General features: G+C 34.1%; 3 protein-coding genes across 3 annotated transcripts; all 3 read right to left on the bottom strand.

The window, feature by feature from the left end:
* On the bottom strand, positions 204 to 7,920 carry LOC109356841 (DExH-box ATP-dependent RNA helicase DExH6-like). Its single transcript, XM_019600408.1, has 14 exons — positions 7,587 to 7,920; positions 7,270 to 7,360; positions 6,868 to 7,177; positions 6,646 to 6,720; positions 6,342 to 6,386; positions 5,879 to 5,969; positions 5,730 to 5,788; positions 5,240 to 5,389; positions 4,573 to 4,625; positions 3,773 to 3,806; positions 3,547 to 3,636; positions 2,463 to 3,467; positions 892 to 1,998; positions 204 to 773 (listed from the first exon to the last, which is right to left on the bottom strand). Exons 1-14 carry the CDS (start codon positions 7,759 to 7,761, stop codon positions 450 to 452), a joined length of 3,609 nt encoding a protein of 1,202 aa, XP_019455953.1. The 5' UTR covers positions 7,762 to 7,920; the 3' UTR covers positions 204 to 449.
* LOC109357049 (WD repeat-containing protein 26-like) lies at positions 10,296 to 15,179 on the bottom strand. Its single transcript, XM_019600752.1, has 5 exons — positions 14,882 to 15,179; positions 13,648 to 14,507; positions 12,350 to 12,451; positions 11,464 to 12,090; positions 10,296 to 10,654 (listed from the first exon to the last, which is right to left on the bottom strand). Exons 2-5 carry the CDS (start codon positions 14,422 to 14,424, stop codon positions 10,439 to 10,441), a joined length of 1,722 nt encoding a protein of 573 aa, XP_019456297.1. The 5' UTR covers positions 14,425 to 14,507; positions 14,882 to 15,179; the 3' UTR covers positions 10,296 to 10,438.
* Positions 16,280 to 18,338, bottom strand: LOC109356840 (oxygen-evolving enhancer protein 2, chloroplastic-like). The gene is made up of 4 exons (XM_019600407.1): positions 18,037 to 18,338; positions 17,015 to 17,247; positions 16,833 to 16,883; positions 16,280 to 16,754 (listed from the first exon to the last, which is right to left on the bottom strand). The coding sequence occupies exons 1-4, from the start codon at positions 18,269 to 18,271 to the stop codon at positions 16,494 to 16,496; spliced, it is 780 nt and encodes a 259-aa protein (XP_019455952.1). The 5' UTR covers positions 18,272 to 18,338; the 3' UTR covers positions 16,280 to 16,493.

Here is a 21,275-nt window from a genome sequence, read left to right as displayed (position 1 = left end):
ATCCCTGAGCTAAGTTTGTAATTGAACCCTTGAAGGCATAGAATTTTTTTAATGCTAACTAGAGCCCTTTACATTTTCAATTGGGGTTTTCTTAAATTTTGATAAGCCAATAAGGTTCTCTTGTAGTGATCCACCCACTTGTGGCTCCCAAAACTTTTTGGAGCATTAAAATAAATCCTGTATTATATTTTTTATCAATAAAGTTCAGTTAAATCTTTAAACCTTCCGAGAACTGCAACAGAAAAGTAGGAGGGGCTGATAACAAATTCATTTAATTCATGGACCTATTTGAATTTTTTTTAAAAGTACACAGACCTAAAAGGTAACTAAAACATTCTACATATAGGCCTAGGAAACTTTCTAGCAAATGTTCCCTATTAATACTGGCCTTCCTATAAAACATTCCACTAGAATTACAAAAACATCCTAAACCAAAGTTTGAACTAGTATCATTTGGAAGGACTTGGTTTGGGATTGATCCCACTTGTATTTGCTATGCTCTTAGAAGCAGATATGCTAACTTGAGAAGAAGGCCCAGGGTTTTGATGTTTGTTTATATGTTCTGTAAATGGTCCTTTCGGCTTCTTACCCATCCTCCTTGTCAATGTTGGTGCTGACTGGCCTAAATTTGTTGCATATACCATACTAGTCAGTTTGTCAACACCATCTGCCATCATCGGCATGCCAGCGCACCCGTCGCAGGACAGAACACAAGCTAAAGCATGCATAGAGGCTCCCAGGATTGGGGGAAGAGTACTCCTTGGATGTGTCACCTGAAAATATGAATTCATGTCAAGGACAATATAAGAGAATGTTATGACCTGTGAATATAAGCTTATCAAAGGTGAAAAACAGCAAGAAAAAACCACAAAGTAAAACTAGATTAGTTACTTTGTATAAAATTGCAGCCGATAAACGCTCTCTCAAGCAGTATAGCTGAGCAACATCAATTGCTGTTGAACCAAAATAAACCCAGCGATCCATGATTATTCTAACCAGACTATCAGGAGATGACATAAACTTATCTTCACAGTTTTCACTTGACTTTGCATCAAGCTCCATCCCATCTCCAGTTTCAACTTCATCTTCATCTTCATTTTCATCGCCACTCCCTTCATCATCCTCATCCTCATCCCCATCATCATTATCGTTTGCAGGAGCAACAGCAATCTCTGTTGAATGCAGTAAAAGAGGAAGTGGTCCGACAACTGCACAGTTCCTTATGTTCATACCACCGTCGCCGCGAGTAATCTCGTCATACACAATTAAAGTGTGATCTAAATTTTTCTTGAATGTCAACTTGATATTTGTGGAATGATTGTGCAAGCGGACTTTATCACCACCTGCAGTTTCAATAAGAACCCTTTTCCCACCTTTATTCGGTAAAAATCTGCCAACATTTGGATACAAACCTGCTACCAAAACCGCATGGAGTACACCAGAGTCATATGCATTCATACTGTAACGTGAAACATCTTCAGGAATAAAACCATTTCGAATGAGTTCTGCTTGGAGTTGTTTACGCATGCCCGATAACATATTCATGGCACTTGAAGACACAAAATACTCAGAACAAAACCGCGATTCTAGACCCATTTTCTTAGCGTTACCCCAGCACTCAAATGCAGCTACTACAGCAAACTGATCACCACAACCGCCATATAAAGATGCGAGCTCGGATTTGGCGGCTGCAGCTCTCTTCTTTTCTTCGGGTAACATTGGAAGTGTAAATGGATCTCTATAATCAGATGCACATGCTAGAGTTAAAGCTGGATCGAGGCAGTTCATCAATATAGCAAAAAAAAGCATCTTGCTGGTTGATGGGTGAACAGGAAGTAAACCAAGCTTCTCCCCTAGTTGGGTGAGTTTTTCATCAACTGTCAATGCCCCAATATCTTGAAGAACTATAATAGCATTGCGTATGGACTCAAAAACTGGAGGATCTAATGTCTTCCTCAGAAATTCTTCTATTTTGCAGCTTGGATCAAGCAACTTTACCTGCAACCACAAATTAATATGTAAGGTGAAGATTATATTCATTTCTCACACAATCAATCCATTAACACACTGCTGCTGATTTTATATTGGATAAAGTAATAGTGTACTAAAAAACAGAAAGAACAAATAAAGCAATTCCGTTGAGGATAAAAATCCGGCCAAGCCATTTAGTTCCAAGGAGTTCATCAACAATTACAAGTTTGAATTTAAATATTCCATTGAACCAGTTTGTGCATGGATTGGCAATCTATCTACCTCAAATGAGTATCCTTATAGGACAGCTTTTCAAAGAAACAGTAAATATGAGAGTGGTGGAATTACTGTGAATTCCGTGTGTTGAGCATTAAAAATGTTTTTCACATTTTTATCATGGAGTATAATAAGCACCTAGATTCTGAGTCACCAATAATCTATTATGTGTTATCATTATTTTACTATTTATTATTTTGATATCTAACATATACCTGCAGACATAGCTCTTCAATAGGCATTCTCCTAATTTCCGGAATCTGAAAATCTGGTAAAGAAGCTGCTCGGAGCTTTGAATATAGATGATAGCAGATTCCAGGCTGACAGCGGCCAGCACGTCCCTCTCGCTGCCTAGCACTTGCTTTTGAAACCCAAGATGATTGAAGAGTTGACACATTATTATAAGGATCATAGCTTTTTTCTTTCATCCGTCCAGTGTCAATGACATACACTATATCATCAATGGTGATAGCTGTTTCAGCAATATTAGTTGAGAGAACAATTTTGCGGCAACCGTTGGGTGGGCGCTTAAAAACCTTCTTTTGCTCCATTGCTGGAACCATTGAATGCAGAGATATGACCACAAACTTGGAGGAGTTCTTGAAAAAAGAGGATGCAAGCAATTTCTCACGTGTTCTATTTATATCATCCCAACCCGGAAGAAATACAAGGATACCTCCTTCTTCTGAATCAAAACATATTTTTCTTATCAGCTGCTCAACTAAAACAACATCAACAAGTTCCGGGTTGATTGTTGAAAGATAGTTATCGAGTAACTTCTTCTCCTCCATGGAATTGGAAGAATCACTACCCATGTGCTTCTTCAGTATTTCAGCAGCTTCTGGTTGGTTTTCTTTTTCCGCAATCTCCAGAGCAGTTGTTCCGTCTTTGGCCACTAAATGGCAATCTGCCCCAAAAGATAAGAGCAAGCACATATCACCAACTCTACCTTTTCCAGCAAACACCATTAATGGAGTAATGCCAGTTAACGAATGCTGATAATTGAAGACTTTTGGCGTTCCTTCAGAAGAAACCAACTCTAACAGCAGGTCCCACTCATCATTAGACCAAGCCAAATCTATAGCTTCATCAATCGAAAGCTTCTCTTCTTCACTTGGCTCATGATTGTTCATTGGATTACTTAATGTGGTATTATCCAGATGATTATCATTTCTAGATTTTACAATGGAAAGTACATCCTCCAAATAGAATGTTTTGACCTGAAGAAATAACAGGAAAAAGCTTTAGTAACATGTGATAAAATATTAGTTAATTCACAATCTACTACTGAATATATACCGGATGAGTGAACCCGGGAACATTGATAACTGGGCAACCACCAAAATATTGGGAAAATCTTGCAGCATCAATTGTAGCACTCATTAGTATCTGTAATATTAGAGCAACCAAAATATGGAGGTTAAAAATTTGGTCAAAGATGGGAAAGGCACAAATTAAATAAGTACTTGACGGATGAAAGAGAAATACAGAAATATAAATATAAATGTAATATCTTTGAACTAACCAGATGTAGGTGAGGATGACTAGGGAGCATGTCTCTACATATAAGTTGCCAAAAATCAAAGATATTAGTCCAATAACCAGACAAATGCCTTAGTTCAGTAATCTATTATATAATCTTTTTACTTTAGATCGGAGGACTATATACAACATGGAACCTGTTAGACTCAAGAGATTAAAAAAGGCAGCCCAATGCACAAGGCTCCCACTTACCTCTGCAAGCAGAGACGTTGTTTCAGGATTTGAACATGTAACCTTATGGTCATTAAGCAACAACTTTACCGTTGCGCCAAATAATATCTATATTGAAGTAAGAATATGGTTTTAAGGCCAGATTTAGGATACAAATACAGGGTTTCACTCAAACAAGGAGTCTCCTCTTTCAACTCTTCACAAGTACAAATATTCTAGATGAGGAATCTAATCCCTACATACACCACATATCTAAACATGATACCTAAATTATCAATCAGTAACCACCCTTAACTTCCTAATGTACTAAAATAAGCTCGCATAACTGCATGATACAAATCTACTAAGTCTAACTTTTATTTATTTGAATATAAACCTTTAATATCCCATATTCCTATCAAAACCTATCGCCACAATTTTGTAACCACGCATAAAAAAACTTGTGCTCGTCAAGGATAAAGACCAACTCTACCTAAAAGCTTAAGCTATCGAATGCAAAACATCTCCAACAGCCAAATTTAACTCTCACTTATCCAACAGGAAATTAAGCATTTATATTTAACTGTACCACAGTAGAATGTAAAGGCTGATAAGTTCCTTCCAATGATATACCTGATGATTGCTAACATGAAGTCTGAGTATCGGTCCCTTTCATGAATTTCATCCTGAACAAGAAATGAAAGTCACCACCTTTTGCAATGAATACTTTCCAAAGCAAGGATTCACACTATATGCTTCACACATGCCAAGATTCTTGAAGACAGAATATTTGAAGATATTTGAATTCAGTTCAGTTCTCAAAATGGGGACTTCAATAGAATAATATGACAATTTCAAATTACATTTCCACTAAAAGTATTAAAATATCATCATAGCTTTTTCGTGGATACCAATTGCTCAAGAGACCATCTGAAAACCAATGATTCTAGGACTGAACTGTGCTTCTAGTACATTTAGCTACATTCACTATTTATGTAACTCCTTTATGATTTTTCATGCACAAAATTTGCAGCACTAAGCAGCCATCAAGCCTGTTATAGCGATTCTAGCATTTTAGACTTAGTTAATAATATCAAGATGTACTATTTTCACCATCAATAATATAATGGCAATCACGGTAACGGTGACATTGATGGGCTCTGGTACAATGATATAGTCACTTCACTCAAACAAAAAAGGGAGTCTGTTCAAAGTTCAAACCAAATTGCTTTGAAATGATGAGACAGTTCTGTTAATCTAACATTTGCAGAACCGGGTAGTTGGAGTTTAAAAGAAATACCATAATTATGTGAGTGATGCCCGAAATGTCATCCTTTGCAGACCCCATCTTTGTCCCACGAGAACCTTTAGAGACCAACACCCTTAATAGAACTCCAGTAGTACATAGAACAATTGATGATTGCCTTCCACCTCTGCTTTCCAACCGTATCTGAATTGTTTGTTTAAAATATAAGCCATCGAATCATATACATCATATGTAAACCACTAGAAGAGCTAGTAATGTTATAGTAAGAAACAAGGTAACTAGTGCTTGCTTGCTTGCTTGGAAAGATGGTATTGAAGGACAAAAATATCACATTCTATCGAAGAAATAAAATGATATGGGGAAGAGAATAGATGTTTGTAGATTGAACTACGGACATGGGGAAATCGTACTCCTTAGTTACCGATGATAAGTATCACATGAAAACACTAGTCAGATTATGATAACAATGTTCAAACAAACAGGGTACGTAGTAACAACTACCAAAGAATAAAATAAAATATACCTTATATCCAACATTTTCTCCAATGTTCTCTCCTCTCTCACTGGAGATTCTCTCCGAAACTAGACATAGAAACATTCGAAGAAAACAAAGTTCAATTAAGACACAGGAACATTGAGAAAATTAAAAAACAAATTGAAAGAGTTGCACACCTGAAGTTGCAGAGATACGCCGAGGCTGAGTGCAAACTATTTTACATGCCTCACCCTTACCCCACACATGATCCAAAATATATTGTGGAACCTGAATCATGTTTAATATTAAGTTACACAGGGCACTGTAAAAGAGAAAGGGAAGTGTTGCACATATATATACAGTGATGAAAGTACTCATACGAGAAACCCAAAATCAAAAAGCAACAAGAAATATTAGCATGTACTCATTATCAACATCAAACCAGTTTTTTAATATAAAAATAGAGATAAAAAGAAGGTGTATATTAACACAACAACTAAAAAGAAAGAAGGGGGGCAAATTCATATCACAAACATTCATAAATGGACCAATCAGAAAATGTTAACATATGGCTACAAATGATTATAGTGAAAGAGTTACTAACAAATTATATGTACATGTAGTTGCACCATAATAAAGACAAAGGAAAGAATGGGTAACCTGTGTAGTCTTTCCACAGCCAGTCTCACCAGATATGAGAACTACCTGTTTTTAACAACATAAAAGGAATATTGAGACCAATACACATGCAAAAATCGGAACTTCAAATTCTTTTACTTTTAAATCGATTTAAAACTAAAATCTTACTAAACTATGATTGATATATTATTTCACATATGAATGTTATATCAGATGACCTCAATTATGGTGCAATATGCAACCAAGATATCAAGCGTATACATGCCAAAAACATATATGTGGCTCAATTATGGTGCAATTTTACATAGCAAATTAATAAACTAACCTGGTGAGATTCAACAGTTGATGTAATGACATCTATGAATGATGCAATCGGAAGCTTAGATCTGTCTTCAGTGATCTGAATGAATGAAAATCAAATAAATTATTTCATTAATGAGACTATTCTTTTGTAACTGCTAAACAGAGAGTAACAACCTTACAGGATGCAACAAACAAAAATCATAAATAAGGTCTTCGAAGTTTAAAGGAGAGAGTAAACACAAACCTGTCTCAAGTTGGGGGCTTTCGTTATTCTAGTAGCAAGGGCTTCCACTTTCTTAGCAATTTCAGCTTTGGTCATAGAGGGCCTACTGAAAATATCATCTTTCTTTTGTTTAATTTTTTCAGGAGTGACAACATTTTCTCCTACCGCCTCCCACGAGTTTACGCCATCGGGTGGATAATGAGTAAACAAATCACCTAACGCCTGATTTGCCTCTTGAGAAAATGAGAAAGGAGGAAGACTCCCAAACCCATTATTGGTGTCAACCATCTTTTTCATTTTTTGAACAGACACCCTCCTATCATTCCCAAACCTACACAACAACTCCATTCACAACAACTCCATTTAAAGTATTGAAACTATAATTCTCACAGATTAAAAGGGAAACTTTTATGGAACACTCACCCATAGCTTTTAGACTTGAGCCCCATTTTTTGTGCAACTTGATGCACCCAAGCACGCTCTTGGTTGGACAAATTAGCATCAAATTTGTACACTGCAATAAATAAACATACATTTATGCAATCAAAATCACCCACCAAAAACATGTAGGTATTCAATGTGTTAAGATATAAACTAGCCAGAAAGATTCAAACTTTAAGAAAAACAACAAACACCCAGAATTCATATGAAACAAACGCCCCCATATAATATCTTGTGCATAAAAGGGTGAAACAGTATAAAGAAATGGGAAATGAATTTAAAAGGGGTGAGAACAAAACCTTCATCATTAGAAGCTAGAAAATCTTCTAGAATCTTAGAAATGCGAATCCTGGTAAGTTCATCAACCTTGAGATTTTGACGGTGAATCGGTCCTCTACCTCCTCCTCCACCACTTCCTCCTCCACCACCACCACCACCTCTTCCTCCTCCTCTATTTTCTCTTTTTCTGGTCATTGTTTGGTTTAATAAACAGAACAAAACAGAACCTGAATCTGAAAAGTAGATTTGGTATTGGTACTAAGTAAAAGGTTTAACAAGATTATTGTAGCACCTTCTCTGCTCTTATAATGTTTTGTGTTGTGTTGTTGTTTCACTTCTCTCTCGGTTCATCATATATCATATACCCTTCTCTCTTCTACTTACCAGGCCCAATAATTTAAGGGCTTCGTTATTGTTCTTGTATAAGCATTTTTTTCAAGTAGGACCGAAATGTTAAAAGTTCGAAATTTCGGCTATTGAGAGACAAACACGTATCTTGGATTAGTTAAGGAGATACACTCTTATTATTTTATTAAAAACAAATTGATTTTTTATTAGCAAATCTCTTATAGCAATTATTTTTAAGGATATCCAACCATTTAATTAGATTTGCCTTAGGTTTTATCAGGTATAAGTTTTCTCGACTAATGGGTGTTGGTTTAAGTAGTATATCTTGATTTCCATTAAGCAAAGTTTCGAGTTCGAGTCTTATGGATGAAAAAATACTTATTGAAAGAATTAGCCTTGTATATATATGTGAATGCTCTCGATTCAGACATGATTGTCTTCCGTGCGAAATACGTGTTTAAAACAAACAAAAAAAATAAGTTTTCCAAATAGTATATAATCCATATATTGTCATCAGATTTATAAATACAATTTACAGTTGAAGGAAATCATTTCTTGTCATATATTTCTATTTTTTCCCTTTTAGGTAAAAAAGGGTTAAGTTCTTAAATCCATGGTGGACCAACCCTAAAGCTAAAGCTGGTGAAGCCACTATTTGGGCCCCCACAAAAATCAATCGACAAATAGTACTTTTCTCTACATAATAATAAATAACTAATAATTATTTAATGGTTGAGTAATGTTCATTTATAAAACTAAATATCTTTTCTACAAAAATTAAAAGTCTGTCATGATTCCCTATCTTTGCATGAATATTAATTAAATGGGGTTGATTATGATAAATTAATAAGTAGTTTTATATTTCAAAATGTTTAAAAGATAATTCTTTTAATGAAATCATGATATTGTTTATAAATCATTTTTATCTTTTAAAAAAACATTTAAGAGTTTGTGATGGTCAAATAATTCCAACGTTAGGAAATCTTATTTAAGGAAAAATATAAATATATGCGCAAATAATTTCTTTACAATGTCCATACACCCCAAACATAAAGATGTATATACAATCATTTAGTCATTGTATCATCTATCATTCACTTGTATTATTTTATTTATTTAAAAATTCAATAATAATTGAATATGAATAGTAGATAATACAATAACAATGTATAGACGTATACATAGTTAATACATACACTTGTCCCCTTCCAATTTATATTTTCCCATTTTTAGTATAAAAGGGTGTGAGTTAGGACTTTCAGAAGTGTGTTTGGTTGGCTTTGAACGTAGGAAGAATCATCACATTTTTATTTCTTTGAAAACAATTATGGTACCACATTTTCTCCCAAACTATACTTTGCATCTATGTGTTAATCTTATTAACTACTCTATAACATAGAATCCTTGTTTTTCCCATATAATATCAACTATTCTTTTCTGCAATTGAAAGGATTAATAGTTCATAGATTATGTGTTTTTAAAAGTGAGGTATGTTGTTACTTTAAAAATGCTTCATTTTCTTTATTCACTACGGTTTTAATGAATAATAGTCTCTCTATTTTTTGTGATTGATCAATCAAATTTCATTTTCAGCTAAGTGGATTGATTTATCATTTGTCCTTCAAGTTGAGCCTTCAGTAACCAGGTACATTTATGACACTTTTAACGCATGGATAAAATTAATTATTACATGAAACTTTTGTTAGTTGGTATAGGAATATGAAATTATGAATGATAACTCTGTTTGATATTTCAAACGTTTATAATAATACAGTTTATAATAATTTGTTTATTTCGTTAACAAATTGATGTGTATAAGCAATCTTATAAATAATTTTGTTACTGAGTCATCTATATTTTGGCAGATTTTTTGGGCAATTATTGGAACAAGTCGAAATCCTATCAGCTAAAGTGTACGTGAATAGTCAAATTATCTATATTTTACTTCAACAAAAATTATATTTTGTTGTAATAAATAACATTAGAAAATGTCAACCATATCACAAAATCATCTATTATTATTATTATTATTAATAACCAACTTAGTTTAGTTGTGAAAGACTCCACTAGATCCCAAGATGGACAACCACACACTTCAAAAGAGATTAGTTCTTTACGAAAAAGGTAAAAGACCTAACTGTTCATATTTAATTGTTATTGACTATACATTATTAGAAATTTTGTCATTCTCAAAATTTTCAACTCTAGCAACCTCGCCTATGGTGCATATAAGCCCAAAGTTCAGAAAAAATAAAATACATTTTTCTAAAAACTTAAAAAAAAACAAAACAGGGCATAAGACATCTAAATGAAAACTAGGACCACATGTGGGCCTAAAATATTGGCACACCCCACCCTTCATCCAAAAAAAGAGGACCGCATAAATGAACATGAATTTATTATGAGAAGTCACATGCATGTTTTATATGAATGTCTACTTATGTTGATAGCAAAGGTTACACAATTGCAAATTTGCAATGATAAAAAAGGAACATAAAGCACTTGAAAATGAGATTGGCTTCATCTACGTTCCCCCATTGCAGTAATGGATCCCATTGCTGTGTGCATTTTGGTGCTTCACTTTCATACAATTTAGGCCCCAAATCCGAATTGTGCGGTCGTCACTGGCTGAGGCTAACATGTGTGGGTTAGTAGGATTCCAGCTTACACAATTAACAGCCCCTGAATGACCAGGCAATGCCTCTATTAGTTCCCCTGAGTTTCTGTGCCATATGTATACCTACAAACAAGGAAACCCATGGCACTCAACTTCAACAATTCTCCACATTTATACACAATATTATTGAGCTAGGATAAGAAGTTAGCAACATTGTAGCAATGACATCGAAGACACACGGCATGCTTGCTGAAAAGAATCACACCCAAGTGAAAGGAGCTGCTTCATACCTTCTAAAATTCTATTAATCTAAGCAAAGTACATCATATGTATCTAGAATCCTCATAGAAAATATACTAAACACCACAACTAGAAACTAGTATATATGGACTTTCTTTGGCCACTAATAAAAAAAGAACACTAGTTGACCTAACTACAGAGCATATCAAGCACATTTGTACATAACCAAGATGCTCCTACCTAGTCTTATCCAGATAAACTAGACTAAACATTACAAGCCTATCAGACATGAACATGGTTTATGATAGAGCATTATGGCGTTGTATGATCCATGTAGCCGATCCCACCTGGTGGGATTAAATTAAGGCTTGGTTGTTGTTGTTGTTTTATCAGACCTGACATGTTAACAAATTTAGCTGAATTCATTCTACGGATTATAACTATGTCCAGCATGTCAATCAAAACACAGCACTATTTCATGGGTCTTATATGCCCATGTACTAATGGTCCTTTGTAGCCAGCATCAAATCTCCTATAATCTAACTGTCATATTGAGAAACATTTGTCCCTTTGAAGACATATAACATAGAAACATACAAGCAGCAAAAGAGTTTCAATTTGCAAACTATTAGCAACTATGGTTCCAAAAAAATGAAGTAATTCATTCTGATCAATGGAATTAAGATTCATACCTGTGAATCCTCGCTTCCGCTAGCAATAAAGCCTTGCTTAAATCCACCAAAGCAAGACCTGACTACAAACCGGGTGCGCCTATGACCTTTGTACTTGCCAACAAGCTTAGGATCACCTTCAATATTCCATAGATGTATTTCTTGGTTCAAGAGGCTAACCAACAAGAATTTGTTATTCTTAGATAAAGAAAATGAGGTTATTGTCTGATACTCGTCAATAAATCTCTCATCCTTGGTTTCCCTGTTCAACAACAGTACTGCATTGTCTTTACAAATACTTATAATCTCCCCATCACCCGTTATTTCCAAATCAGAAATCTTCAGTGTTTTTTGCCCTTTCCAAGACTCCACTTCTTTGCCATCTAATTCCCACATGCAGATGCTCTTGTCGCTTAAGCCAGAAAGTATATATTTCCCAGTTGGAAACCATGCACAAGAGACTAGGCCAACACCAGTTTTTCCATAAATTTGGAGGCACTTACCAGTAGAGACATCCCAACGCCTAATAGCCTCCTCCACTCCACATGTGAGGAGCTCTTTGTCATCAGGACTCCAAGAAACAGAAGAAACAGGTCTCTGGTGACCAGATAATTGATGCTTTGCAGACAGTCCACCATTCACGTCAACCTTTAAAACAAAAAAAAAAGTCTGAAACCTAATTCGGTAGCACTAGATCATACTATATACAGGTGTCGATGTGCGCAAATTTTGTGCATTGACCAATGAGGGTATGTGTATGTGTTATGAAGAGAAAAATTACAGTTGGGACTTGCAATATGAGTTATAACATCAAAACACAAGCAATGACAAAATGAAAAAATAATAATATGAAAGTATGAGAGCAGAAAAGACAAAACGAAAAGGGTTAGATCAAATGAAATATTACCTCCCAAATGATAGCAGATCGATCCTTTGATGCTGAAGCTAAATATTTTCCATTATGTGAAAATTGAACAAACCAGACTTCATCATCATGTGCCTCTAATATCTATTGGAATATTATCAGAAAAAGAAAAAAGAAAGTAACATTAGAATATGGATACAGCTCATGCTATACAAAGTAAAGGCGGGATGAAATAAACAGCAAAACGATTGGACCATAATATTTTTTTTATTTTCTCCTCCCTGGGTTTTGGTGTTGGATTCTGAAAGAAATCTGATTATAAGGATCAAACACAAATGATAAATTTACCCTTGAATCCAACTTATGCTACATGAACCTCATTTCTGAAGGAAGAAAGTGCACTCAAATAAGTACAAAGTGATGGGTGTATCATCCAAATAGTAGTTATAAATGGTGTTTATTGTATGTAGCTTTATATAGTGAAACAAGACAACCATAGAAACAGAAGCTCGGCGAAAAATCTCATTTGATGTACGTGTGGTCAGTATTGTGAATTATGACTTAGATCCTCGAGTATTTTAAAGCAGCAGTGGCTACACACTTCTATTTTAAGATTAAAGAGCATAACCTTTACAGATGAAAAATGGGGATCGGTTTTCCATCAGAAAAGCAATCTACTTTAAGGTTATTGTGTTATTATTGGAGGAAACTTAGTATCCTTGAAGAGTAAGAAGTTGAATAATGTTACTAGCTCAAGAGCAAGAGCAAAATATTGAGTCATGGCATTAGCAACACATGACCTTACTTCAGCTCAAAAGTTGCTTCAAGAATTGATATTTGGAAAAGCAAAATAGATACAATTGATTTATACACCAATTCCATTTCCAACTCTACGATTCATGACAGGACCAAACACATGCACGGCCAAGAGTAAAAATCATCTTGTATTGGTTTCTTTATAGCTGCCAATTTTGTCAGCTCTAAAATACCAACCAACATGTGTATACTTAGTCTTTCCAAAACTTATCATTATCAGATATCACCAACATATGGTTAATTGATTAAGTTTTTATAATTGCTAACATTTCCACATGGCCTCGACAACAATCCGGTCAATTTGCAAGATGTCACAATTTAGTGTTCACAAAATCCAGAACATTGTAACATAACTTTATAATGAAGAAAAAGCAAACACAATAAACAGTGACAGAAATCATATAATAATTTGGAAGTCAACAATGAATATCACAACATATATTAAGATTTAAGAAAAAAGAGAAGTCAAATATAAAAGACCCCACATTAGAACTCGCAACATAAATTAGACATCATTTTCTAACCTGTAATGTTCTAGAAGGAATCTGATCTTTTCCACAATGATGATCAGAATATAATGACATATCCTTATCCGATGAATTGTGAAATGGGCAAGCCTCTCGCTGCAAGATAAGGGCTTGCTCAACTAGATGTTCCAACCTCTTTTCAGGTATCATTATTGTTGGAGGAAGCAATTTCTGCAATTCCTCCAGAAGCTTAGACCGAGACCCCACCCTTACAGTATCTTGCCTAGGAGATGGAGACACTATGCAGGAAGTAAGTTGATGAACTCTACTACTGTTAGTGCAAAGTGGAGCAATCTCAGTCCTCAAGGTCTTCAATGCTTCCATTACCTTTTCACCATCTAGAAGTTCAAAAAATTTCTGCTCCAATATCAAAAAGGAAGCTGACTTAACAATGCTTTCATCTTCTAGACCAATTTTATGCAATGACGCTACGCTCTCATCCCAATCGCCATCAAGTATTTGCTGCATAAACAGATTCACTGCAGACGTGTGCAAAGGTATTCCCGACTCCTCCTCTAGGTGTTCCCCACTCTTTCTGTAACCAAGAGAATACAATGCATTTGCAATTATCCTGACGAATTCCTCCCTTTTTATGACCCCTCTCGAACCGATAACTTGTCCATCCACTTCAGATGATAGCGCCCGAGCCATGAAGCCACTAGACGAACCTCCAACAGGCTCCTTCGAAGAAGAACCGTTAGACAAGGCAACTAATCCTTTAGACAAGAACTTCATGCGTTTTAAAGCTGGTTCTTCATCTCCCACACCTCCCATGAAAGTGCACCTCAGCCCATATATAATTTTCAGTACAACTAAGAATATTTATATGCCTCTTCAAAACCGCAACTAACAAATGTCTACACACAAAATTGCCATAGAAACAAAAACATCATCATCAACAACAACAACAACAACAGTAAGTACTACAAAACTTTATCCTGAGGCAGAACCTTAAACACGAAATCAATAACCTAAAATTGAAACAATAAAATGCAAGAAATGGACACAATTCCATAAATCACCGATTCCTAGCAGAAGCTATCTGAAATTAAATATAACAAACAATAAACATGATAAGGTGAACTAAAAAATCAGGAAAAGTGAATTTGTGGAAGATAAAAAGATAAGTAAACAATGAAAAGTGAAAGTAATAATAGAAAGATGAGAATCGGCATCGGAAATCACAGATCCAATAATATAAGAAGAAAACGGTGATGATCCACCGACTTACCAAAGAAGAATCGTAAGCGTAGTTTGATTCCTTTCTCTTTCTCTCTCTCTCTCTTGTTCTTGTTCGTGAATCAGTGATATTGCTGTGGTTCCTTCTTTCTTCTTTCTTCTTTCTTCTTTCTTCTTTCTTCTTCTCTGTTCAGTTATCAAAAACCAAAACCAAAACCAAAACCACACCACTCTTCTCTTTCTCTGCTTCTCTCACTCCATGGATATATAACCATTAACCAATACAATTATTTTATTATTTTAAATCATAATTCATTTATTTTGTAAATTCATTCTTACATTATATACATTGCATTTCTGAATTCTCATTTCATTTTCTAACTCTTCTCAACTTTCTTGTGAAATGACACTCACCACCCTTCTTTGCTATTAATATACCTTCCTTCTTTCTTGCTTCTTAAACCTTTCACGTTTTTCCCTTCTTATTTTCTTTTTACACGACACTTCATTCCTTTTCTAAACATTATCCTCTTTATTTAATTAATCAATATTCAAGGCCAATTTATACATTCTACTCAATATTTTTATATTATTTCTAAGAGTTTTTTCTTTTTACCTGGGAGAGGGTGTTTAATAAAAACTGATGATATAAAAAACTCTTACACTTTCGAAATATAAATATTGTATACACCCTTTAGGGAAGCAATCATCAACATTTTAAAGTATGAATTATGTGATGTAAAATATTTAGTCAACTTCCTTTGGTTGAAACAAAGAAGACTTGAGTTGTATAAAGAGTCTATTTCACTCTTTTGAGATAGATACTTTCAATAATAAAAAAGCTTCCATTTCTTAGGAGTTTGTTTGTGGGTTGGATTTTGGAGGGGAATGAAAGAAAATGGAAGGTTTGTGAGCCATGAAATACACTTGTGAGATGACTTTCAAGTCTTCTTTTTTCATTATTTCCCTTCCAAAATTCAACTCTCAAACAAGCCCTAAGGTGCATCGTAAGAAAATATGTTGATGTTAACAAATCTTGTGCATTTGCACATGTTTGAAATGATTTTGTTAATTGATGTGCCATTAAGTGTTATCCTATTTACTAGTAAGATATTGGTCTAGTGGTATAATAATCAGATAGATCCCAGAATGACCAAAAGGTCAAGGATCTAATTCTTGTGAGCGATATTGGTTAGGATGGGCAACCATGTATCCCGAAAACAAATTAATTTCTTACTCTAAGTCGGAGTAAATCATACTAGATGACTAGATGAGAATCTTGTTGGATATAGCAGTGAGTTGTGTTATTTTTCATGACTTTCTTGTTTCCTATGCATCAAGATTAACTTCAAATACTACTTTCCCTATGCATATTATTTCTCTCCAATCAAAATTTAAGCCATTCCTTACACACATTGCATACCCTTGAACCACTTTTCAAGCATAGTGCTTATAAATGATTTATTGCACCTTAATGAAGGACACTTGAAATGCTTAATTACAGAGTCCATAATGTCATAAAGTTATGCATCACATACTCCATTCAACTCCCTGAAATGAAGAAACTTAGGGACAAAAAAAGAGGCCTGAAAACTCAAAACATACATAGAACTTTGGAGTTGATTTACATAACATAATAACCCTCTTAGGCCTCTACTAAGTAATTAAGCAACACTGAAAGAACTTGCTGCACTCTCCACAAATTTTCTAGCTCCCTTAAACCATCTCTTGTCTCCGGCTTGAGCCTTCAAAATGAACAGATTCCCATCTTTTACGGTTGCGCTAATTAGTTGATGCTTGCCGCCTTCATCTCCATCCGCAGTCCTCGTCAACACAGACAAAAAGTAGTACTCTTTCCCATCAACCACAGGTGCTGAAGTCTCTAAGACGTTCGCTGCGGCTACCGCATTTGCATCGAAACCACCCTGAGCAATTTAAGTCCAGACTCGGTTAGGATATGCAACGATATTCGATATGTTCTTGTATAATTGTTAGTCACTTACCTCAGATGAAGTTTCACCAAAGAAGGCCTGTTTCCCTAGTAAATAATCCACCTGCAAAGATGAAAATGCATAGATACCATTATTCTCATTGAATGATGAGGATCCAAACAGAGAAACTCTACTTAAATTGGTATATGACTAAGGAATTAAGTGTATGTACTAGTTTAGAACAAGTGTTTTACCTTAGAGAGGAACTCCTCAGGTGCACCATAGTCCTTGATGGACTTTTTATCGGTCGGAGTGACCGTGACAACGAGATTGCTAGTTGTGTCAAAGTTATCCTCAAACCTTAGAACCTGTCCTACATACTCAACCTCTTTGCTCTTGTTCCACTTAGCAGGAACCAATAGCTTGAATCCATCACCATTGTATGGCAAGAAATCTGTGTTTGTCTTTGGTTTTCCAAACACATTGGCTGCAAGCAAAACAAATCGACTTTTTTCATTTTCAAACTACCAAAAATTAATTGCCCAAATAAGCCATTCTTTTCCAAATACATTCTTTCAATTACAGTTTATGCACAAGTTCTAAGTTAGCTTGTACTTCAAGTGAAAGGGCAATAAAACCCAAAATTGGGGCTTTCCTTCAATAGCTGAAGTTTTTTGTTCGATTCTTCAACCCGCCGACCCCACCTACCGGGATAAAGGCTTGGTCGTTGATGTTAACTCTTCAACCCATCATCTAAACTATACAAACTCCTACCATTGGAATTGTATCATATGACTATAAATCAATTTCTTTCATCTTATAAACTACCAACTAAATAGTAAGCACTTCACAGAACTCAGAAATAAATTACACACTCCCCTTACTACAAAGGAAATTTCAGTTCAAAGCATAACATTGATCATTTCAAAAAGCCAACACATAAAAATCATAACCATGCAAATACATTCCAAAAACCATGACCCATTACTGTTATCTTTACCTTTCCCTAGAAAACACACCCCCTTTGATTTCATTCAGAAAACACACCCCCTTTGATTTCATTCAGAAAAACTTACAAAATAATATATAACTTTAAACTATATGTAAAAATGATATAAAGATTTGATGTGCCATAACTTACAAAATAATATAATGTGTTAAGGTTTCATCTCAAAAACAATCAGCAATAAGAGAAGTAGTCAACAAGTATTTAAACCATTCCCGAGACAACGAGGTCTTCCGACACTTAGTTATATAAATATATAAAGAAAAATACCAGCTTCACCATAGGCAGCATCTGCAGGTGAGACCTTAGAGGCAACAGCAGCAGCACCAATGAGCACAGTGAGAGCTAACCTGCGAGACACTATGCTACTTTGATCACCATTGTTGTGAGCCTTGCAAACTAGGTGGTTTGGTTTGGTGTTTGGCACTAGTCTTTGTGATGATGATGTTGGTCTAACAAAGGTAGTGAGTGCATGTTGGTGTAGTAGACATTGGGTTGAAGCCATTGTGATTGTTACTCTCACTTTTCTTCTTGTCCTATACCTGCTTTTGTGAATTCAACTTTGGTGGTTGATGAGAATGAGAATGTGAATGGATGGTTTTGGATATTAGATTTGCATGGAAGTTGATGATTGGGTCATATTTTTTTATGTTGGGATAAGGTTGTAGATGCTTTCATTGCTGCCACATATTCTCATTTTCCGGGGAGCCATACTCCTCTTCAGTACTGGAGATGACAGTTATTCGAAATAACATTGAAAAATTATAAGACAAAGACATTTAATCATTTAATTTATACTAAATTTACATGCATCATAATCTTAATTCAATAAAGGACATGAGAGTCAATACTTTTTAGCTTTTGAATATCTTAATTCAAGAATTATAATGTAAACTTACAATTCTACAAAATAGGGTGTCCCACAAAACTATTCTGAAAGAGATAACTGTATATACAGTTTTCATAGCCACCACACAAGTATTTGAAAGAAAAATTCCACTCATCAATACTTGTACATATACTCATATCATATACAATTTTTAGTTATTCATTAGTTTATTTATCACCTTGGCATTACCAATGTAATTTAGAATAAAATATTTTTTGGTACAGGGAGATAATTTATCTTTTCCAACCAATAAAATCATGATATATGTCATATTTAATTATTTTCTACAAAAATGTTTCTAAATCTAAACAAAATAGTACATATGTCATATTTTTACTACATCGAGGAAGTACTATGTACTTTACTCTGTATATATAATTATATTCGGTAGTGATGTGGAGCAAAGATTAATCTATTGGAGTAGTGATTAAAGAAATTAACAAGCAAACATGCATTTACACAGTTATATGAAACCATAACCACATTTGGCCAAAACCTATCACCAAAGGTCTTTACTATTTACCCTTTGGTGTTTACATTAACCCTTTTGTGAAATGTTTAGTATATCCATGTCATCCATGAACATGTGAACACCAAGCTCAAGCGTGTGTACAAACCCTTAACTCCACATGTTGAATGCGTTCTACAACAAGAAGCCATGAGTTTTGCTCAAGTTATGGGCCCTAGGTCTCACTATATTCTATTGAGTTTATTCAAGTGTGAAGTCTCACATTAGATATGCGGGAGGAATGAAAGAGTTTATAAGTAGAAAAGATCCGTAAAACTAATGCCTTGAAATTTTAGTTCGAAACGTGATGTCTCAGTTATGTCTCCCCACTTTTCTCATAACTCGGTAACCGGTCATAGTCTAGTCCAACATATTCTAGCAACAAAACAAATTCAAGGATTATAAATATGATGTTTGAAGACCCATGACTTCATCAGTCAACATAGGTAGTTCACAACTAATTAAGGCAAATTCTACATTTTGTAGCACTTTTTATTCTGTCAACTGTGCTAGCTCCAAATGGTGGTCTTTAGTTGCATTAATGAATCTGGTATGCTCATGTTTGCCCTAGGCAATGACGGGTTTGCAACCGAATTCCGCAGTTTTCGCAACGAAAACGATGATGGTGATGATGACGATGATGATAGTGGGATTGATGTAGCCCCAGCAGCATAGTTAATTGATTTGGCACCATATCAGTACTAGAGATGAAGAGTTATATAGTACTACAATATTATTATATATGCATATGCTGCAATTGCAGAATAAGAGATGGCTTATTAATGTAATAATCTATGTGTAAGGTTTCATTCCTTTCTCTCTTTTTTTATCTAATTATTATCTGTTTTTTTTTCTGTGGCGTTTGACTGAATATTAATTATATGGGTATTGTTGATTTTCAACCCATTCATTCAAAGCACTTTCCTTTTAATCTTATCTATAAGTATATATAATATCTTCAATATGTACCTCATATCATAAAATATACCCAGATATAAGCTAGAGGTAAATGCATTAAACCAGAGGCCATTATGGGAAAAACATTGAAAATAATCAGATGCATACTATAGGGTATATATCTATTCTATAGGGAATACTTTCCCTACTATATAAATGGAAAATATGGTGTAACTTATAATTTTATTATTTTGTCATTAACAATTTTTAATTTCTACAAAAAAAAATCATATAATTATATATAATCACTACCAATATATTAATCACTATCAATATATTACATAATTTTTATATTTAAAATTTATCTTTGATAACATTTCACATTAATAACTACGGTAAATTTCCGCACATATTTTCATTGCTTTCATTTATATTAATATATCATTAATCTTTTACACATTCTACTAACGAACGTTGGTTCAAGTAATATATGCTTGATTTCTCTTAAACAACGAGTTCGAGTCTTATGAATAAAAAAATGTTCACTTAGAGAGTTAGTTCCACATGTAGATATTTCTGGCTATTGTGGAGTAAGTAGATTCACACTCTTATTTAAAAATGTTTAATGACAGAGTCTTCTTTATGACGTTGTCATGCCACCGCTCTTTTTTGTGTTTGTTTAGAAACTGGAAAAAACCAAATGAGTTTGGAAGTTGTTTCCTTTTAATGTCCTTTTATTTTTCAAAAAAGTGCTTTCATAAACGTACTTTATTACATTACCAGCAAAAAACATTACCAAAAAAGCCTATTCTTTAACTTAAATAATGTTAAAAGATAATAATATATTAATAGATATAAATATAATAGATACATTTTAACTAATATATACATAATTATTATATTATTTATCATTTATTTGTATTAATTTATATTTAAGAATAGTTGATGTTGATTAAATATTAATGATATCTATACTTCTATGTTTTAAGTATACTATATATAAGGTCAAAATATCTTATAACTTTTACATATATTGCAAATTTTTGTTGCATATAATTAATTATTACTATGACGTTTTCTCACACGATAGCATAAATATTAACGAGAGTTAAAGAAAGTTACATATACAAAAAATATTCAATATAAATTTTAATGTTAATTTTATTAATATTATGATTCATTTTCATATTTTTATATTACATGAATTATAATATC

This window comes from Lupinus angustifolius, chromosome LG09 (genome assembly GCF_001865875.1).
Source record: "Lupinus angustifolius cultivar Tanjil chromosome LG09, LupAngTanjil_v1.0, whole genome shotgun sequence".
Lineage (NCBI taxonomy): Eukaryota > Viridiplantae > Streptophyta > Magnoliopsida > Fabales > Fabaceae > Lupinus > Lupinus angustifolius.
Note: the sequence above shows the minus strand (reverse complement) of the source record. Positions and strands in the feature narration are given on the sequence as shown.

Excerpts from the sequence above, each read along its gene's own strand:
- LOC109356841 (XM_019600408.1), bottom strand. The coding sequence starts at position 7,761 with ATGACCAGAAAAAGAGAAAATAGAGGAGGAGGAAGAGGTGGTGGTGGT. Across the intron at positions 4,626-5,239 it reads GCATCACTCACATAATTATG|GATGAAATTCATGAAAGGGA; the intron begins GTATTTCTTTTA and ends TTTCTTGTTCAG. Across the intron at positions 3,637-3,772 it reads GTCATCCTCACCTACATCTG|ATACTAATGAGTGCTACAAT; the intron begins GTTAGTTCAAAG and ends CTAATATTACAG.
- LOC109357049 (XM_019600752.1), bottom strand. The coding sequence starts at position 14,424 with ATGGGAGGTGTGGGAGATGAAGAACCAGCTTTAAAACGCATGAAGTTC. Across the intron at positions 12,452-13,647 it reads TTCCTTCTAGAACATTACAG|ATATTAGAGGCACATGATGA; the intron begins GTTAGAAAATGA and ends ATATTCCAATAG. Across the intron at positions 12,091-12,349 it reads GATCTGCTATCATTTGGGAG|GTTGACGTGAATGGTGGACT; the intron begins GTAATATTTCAT and ends TTTGTTTTAAAG.
- LOC109356840 (XM_019600407.1), bottom strand. The coding sequence starts at position 18,271 with ATGGCTTCAACCCAATGTCTACTACACCAACATGCACTCACTACCTTT. Across the intron at positions 17,248-18,036 it reads TGCTGCCTATGGTGAAGCTG|CCAATGTGTTTGGAAAACCA; the intron begins GTATTTTTCTTT and ends TTTTGCTTGCAG. Across the intron at positions 16,884-17,014 it reads CTGAGGAGTTCCTCTCTAAG|GTGGATTATTTACTAGGGAA; the intron begins GTAAAACACTTG and ends TCATCTTTGCAG.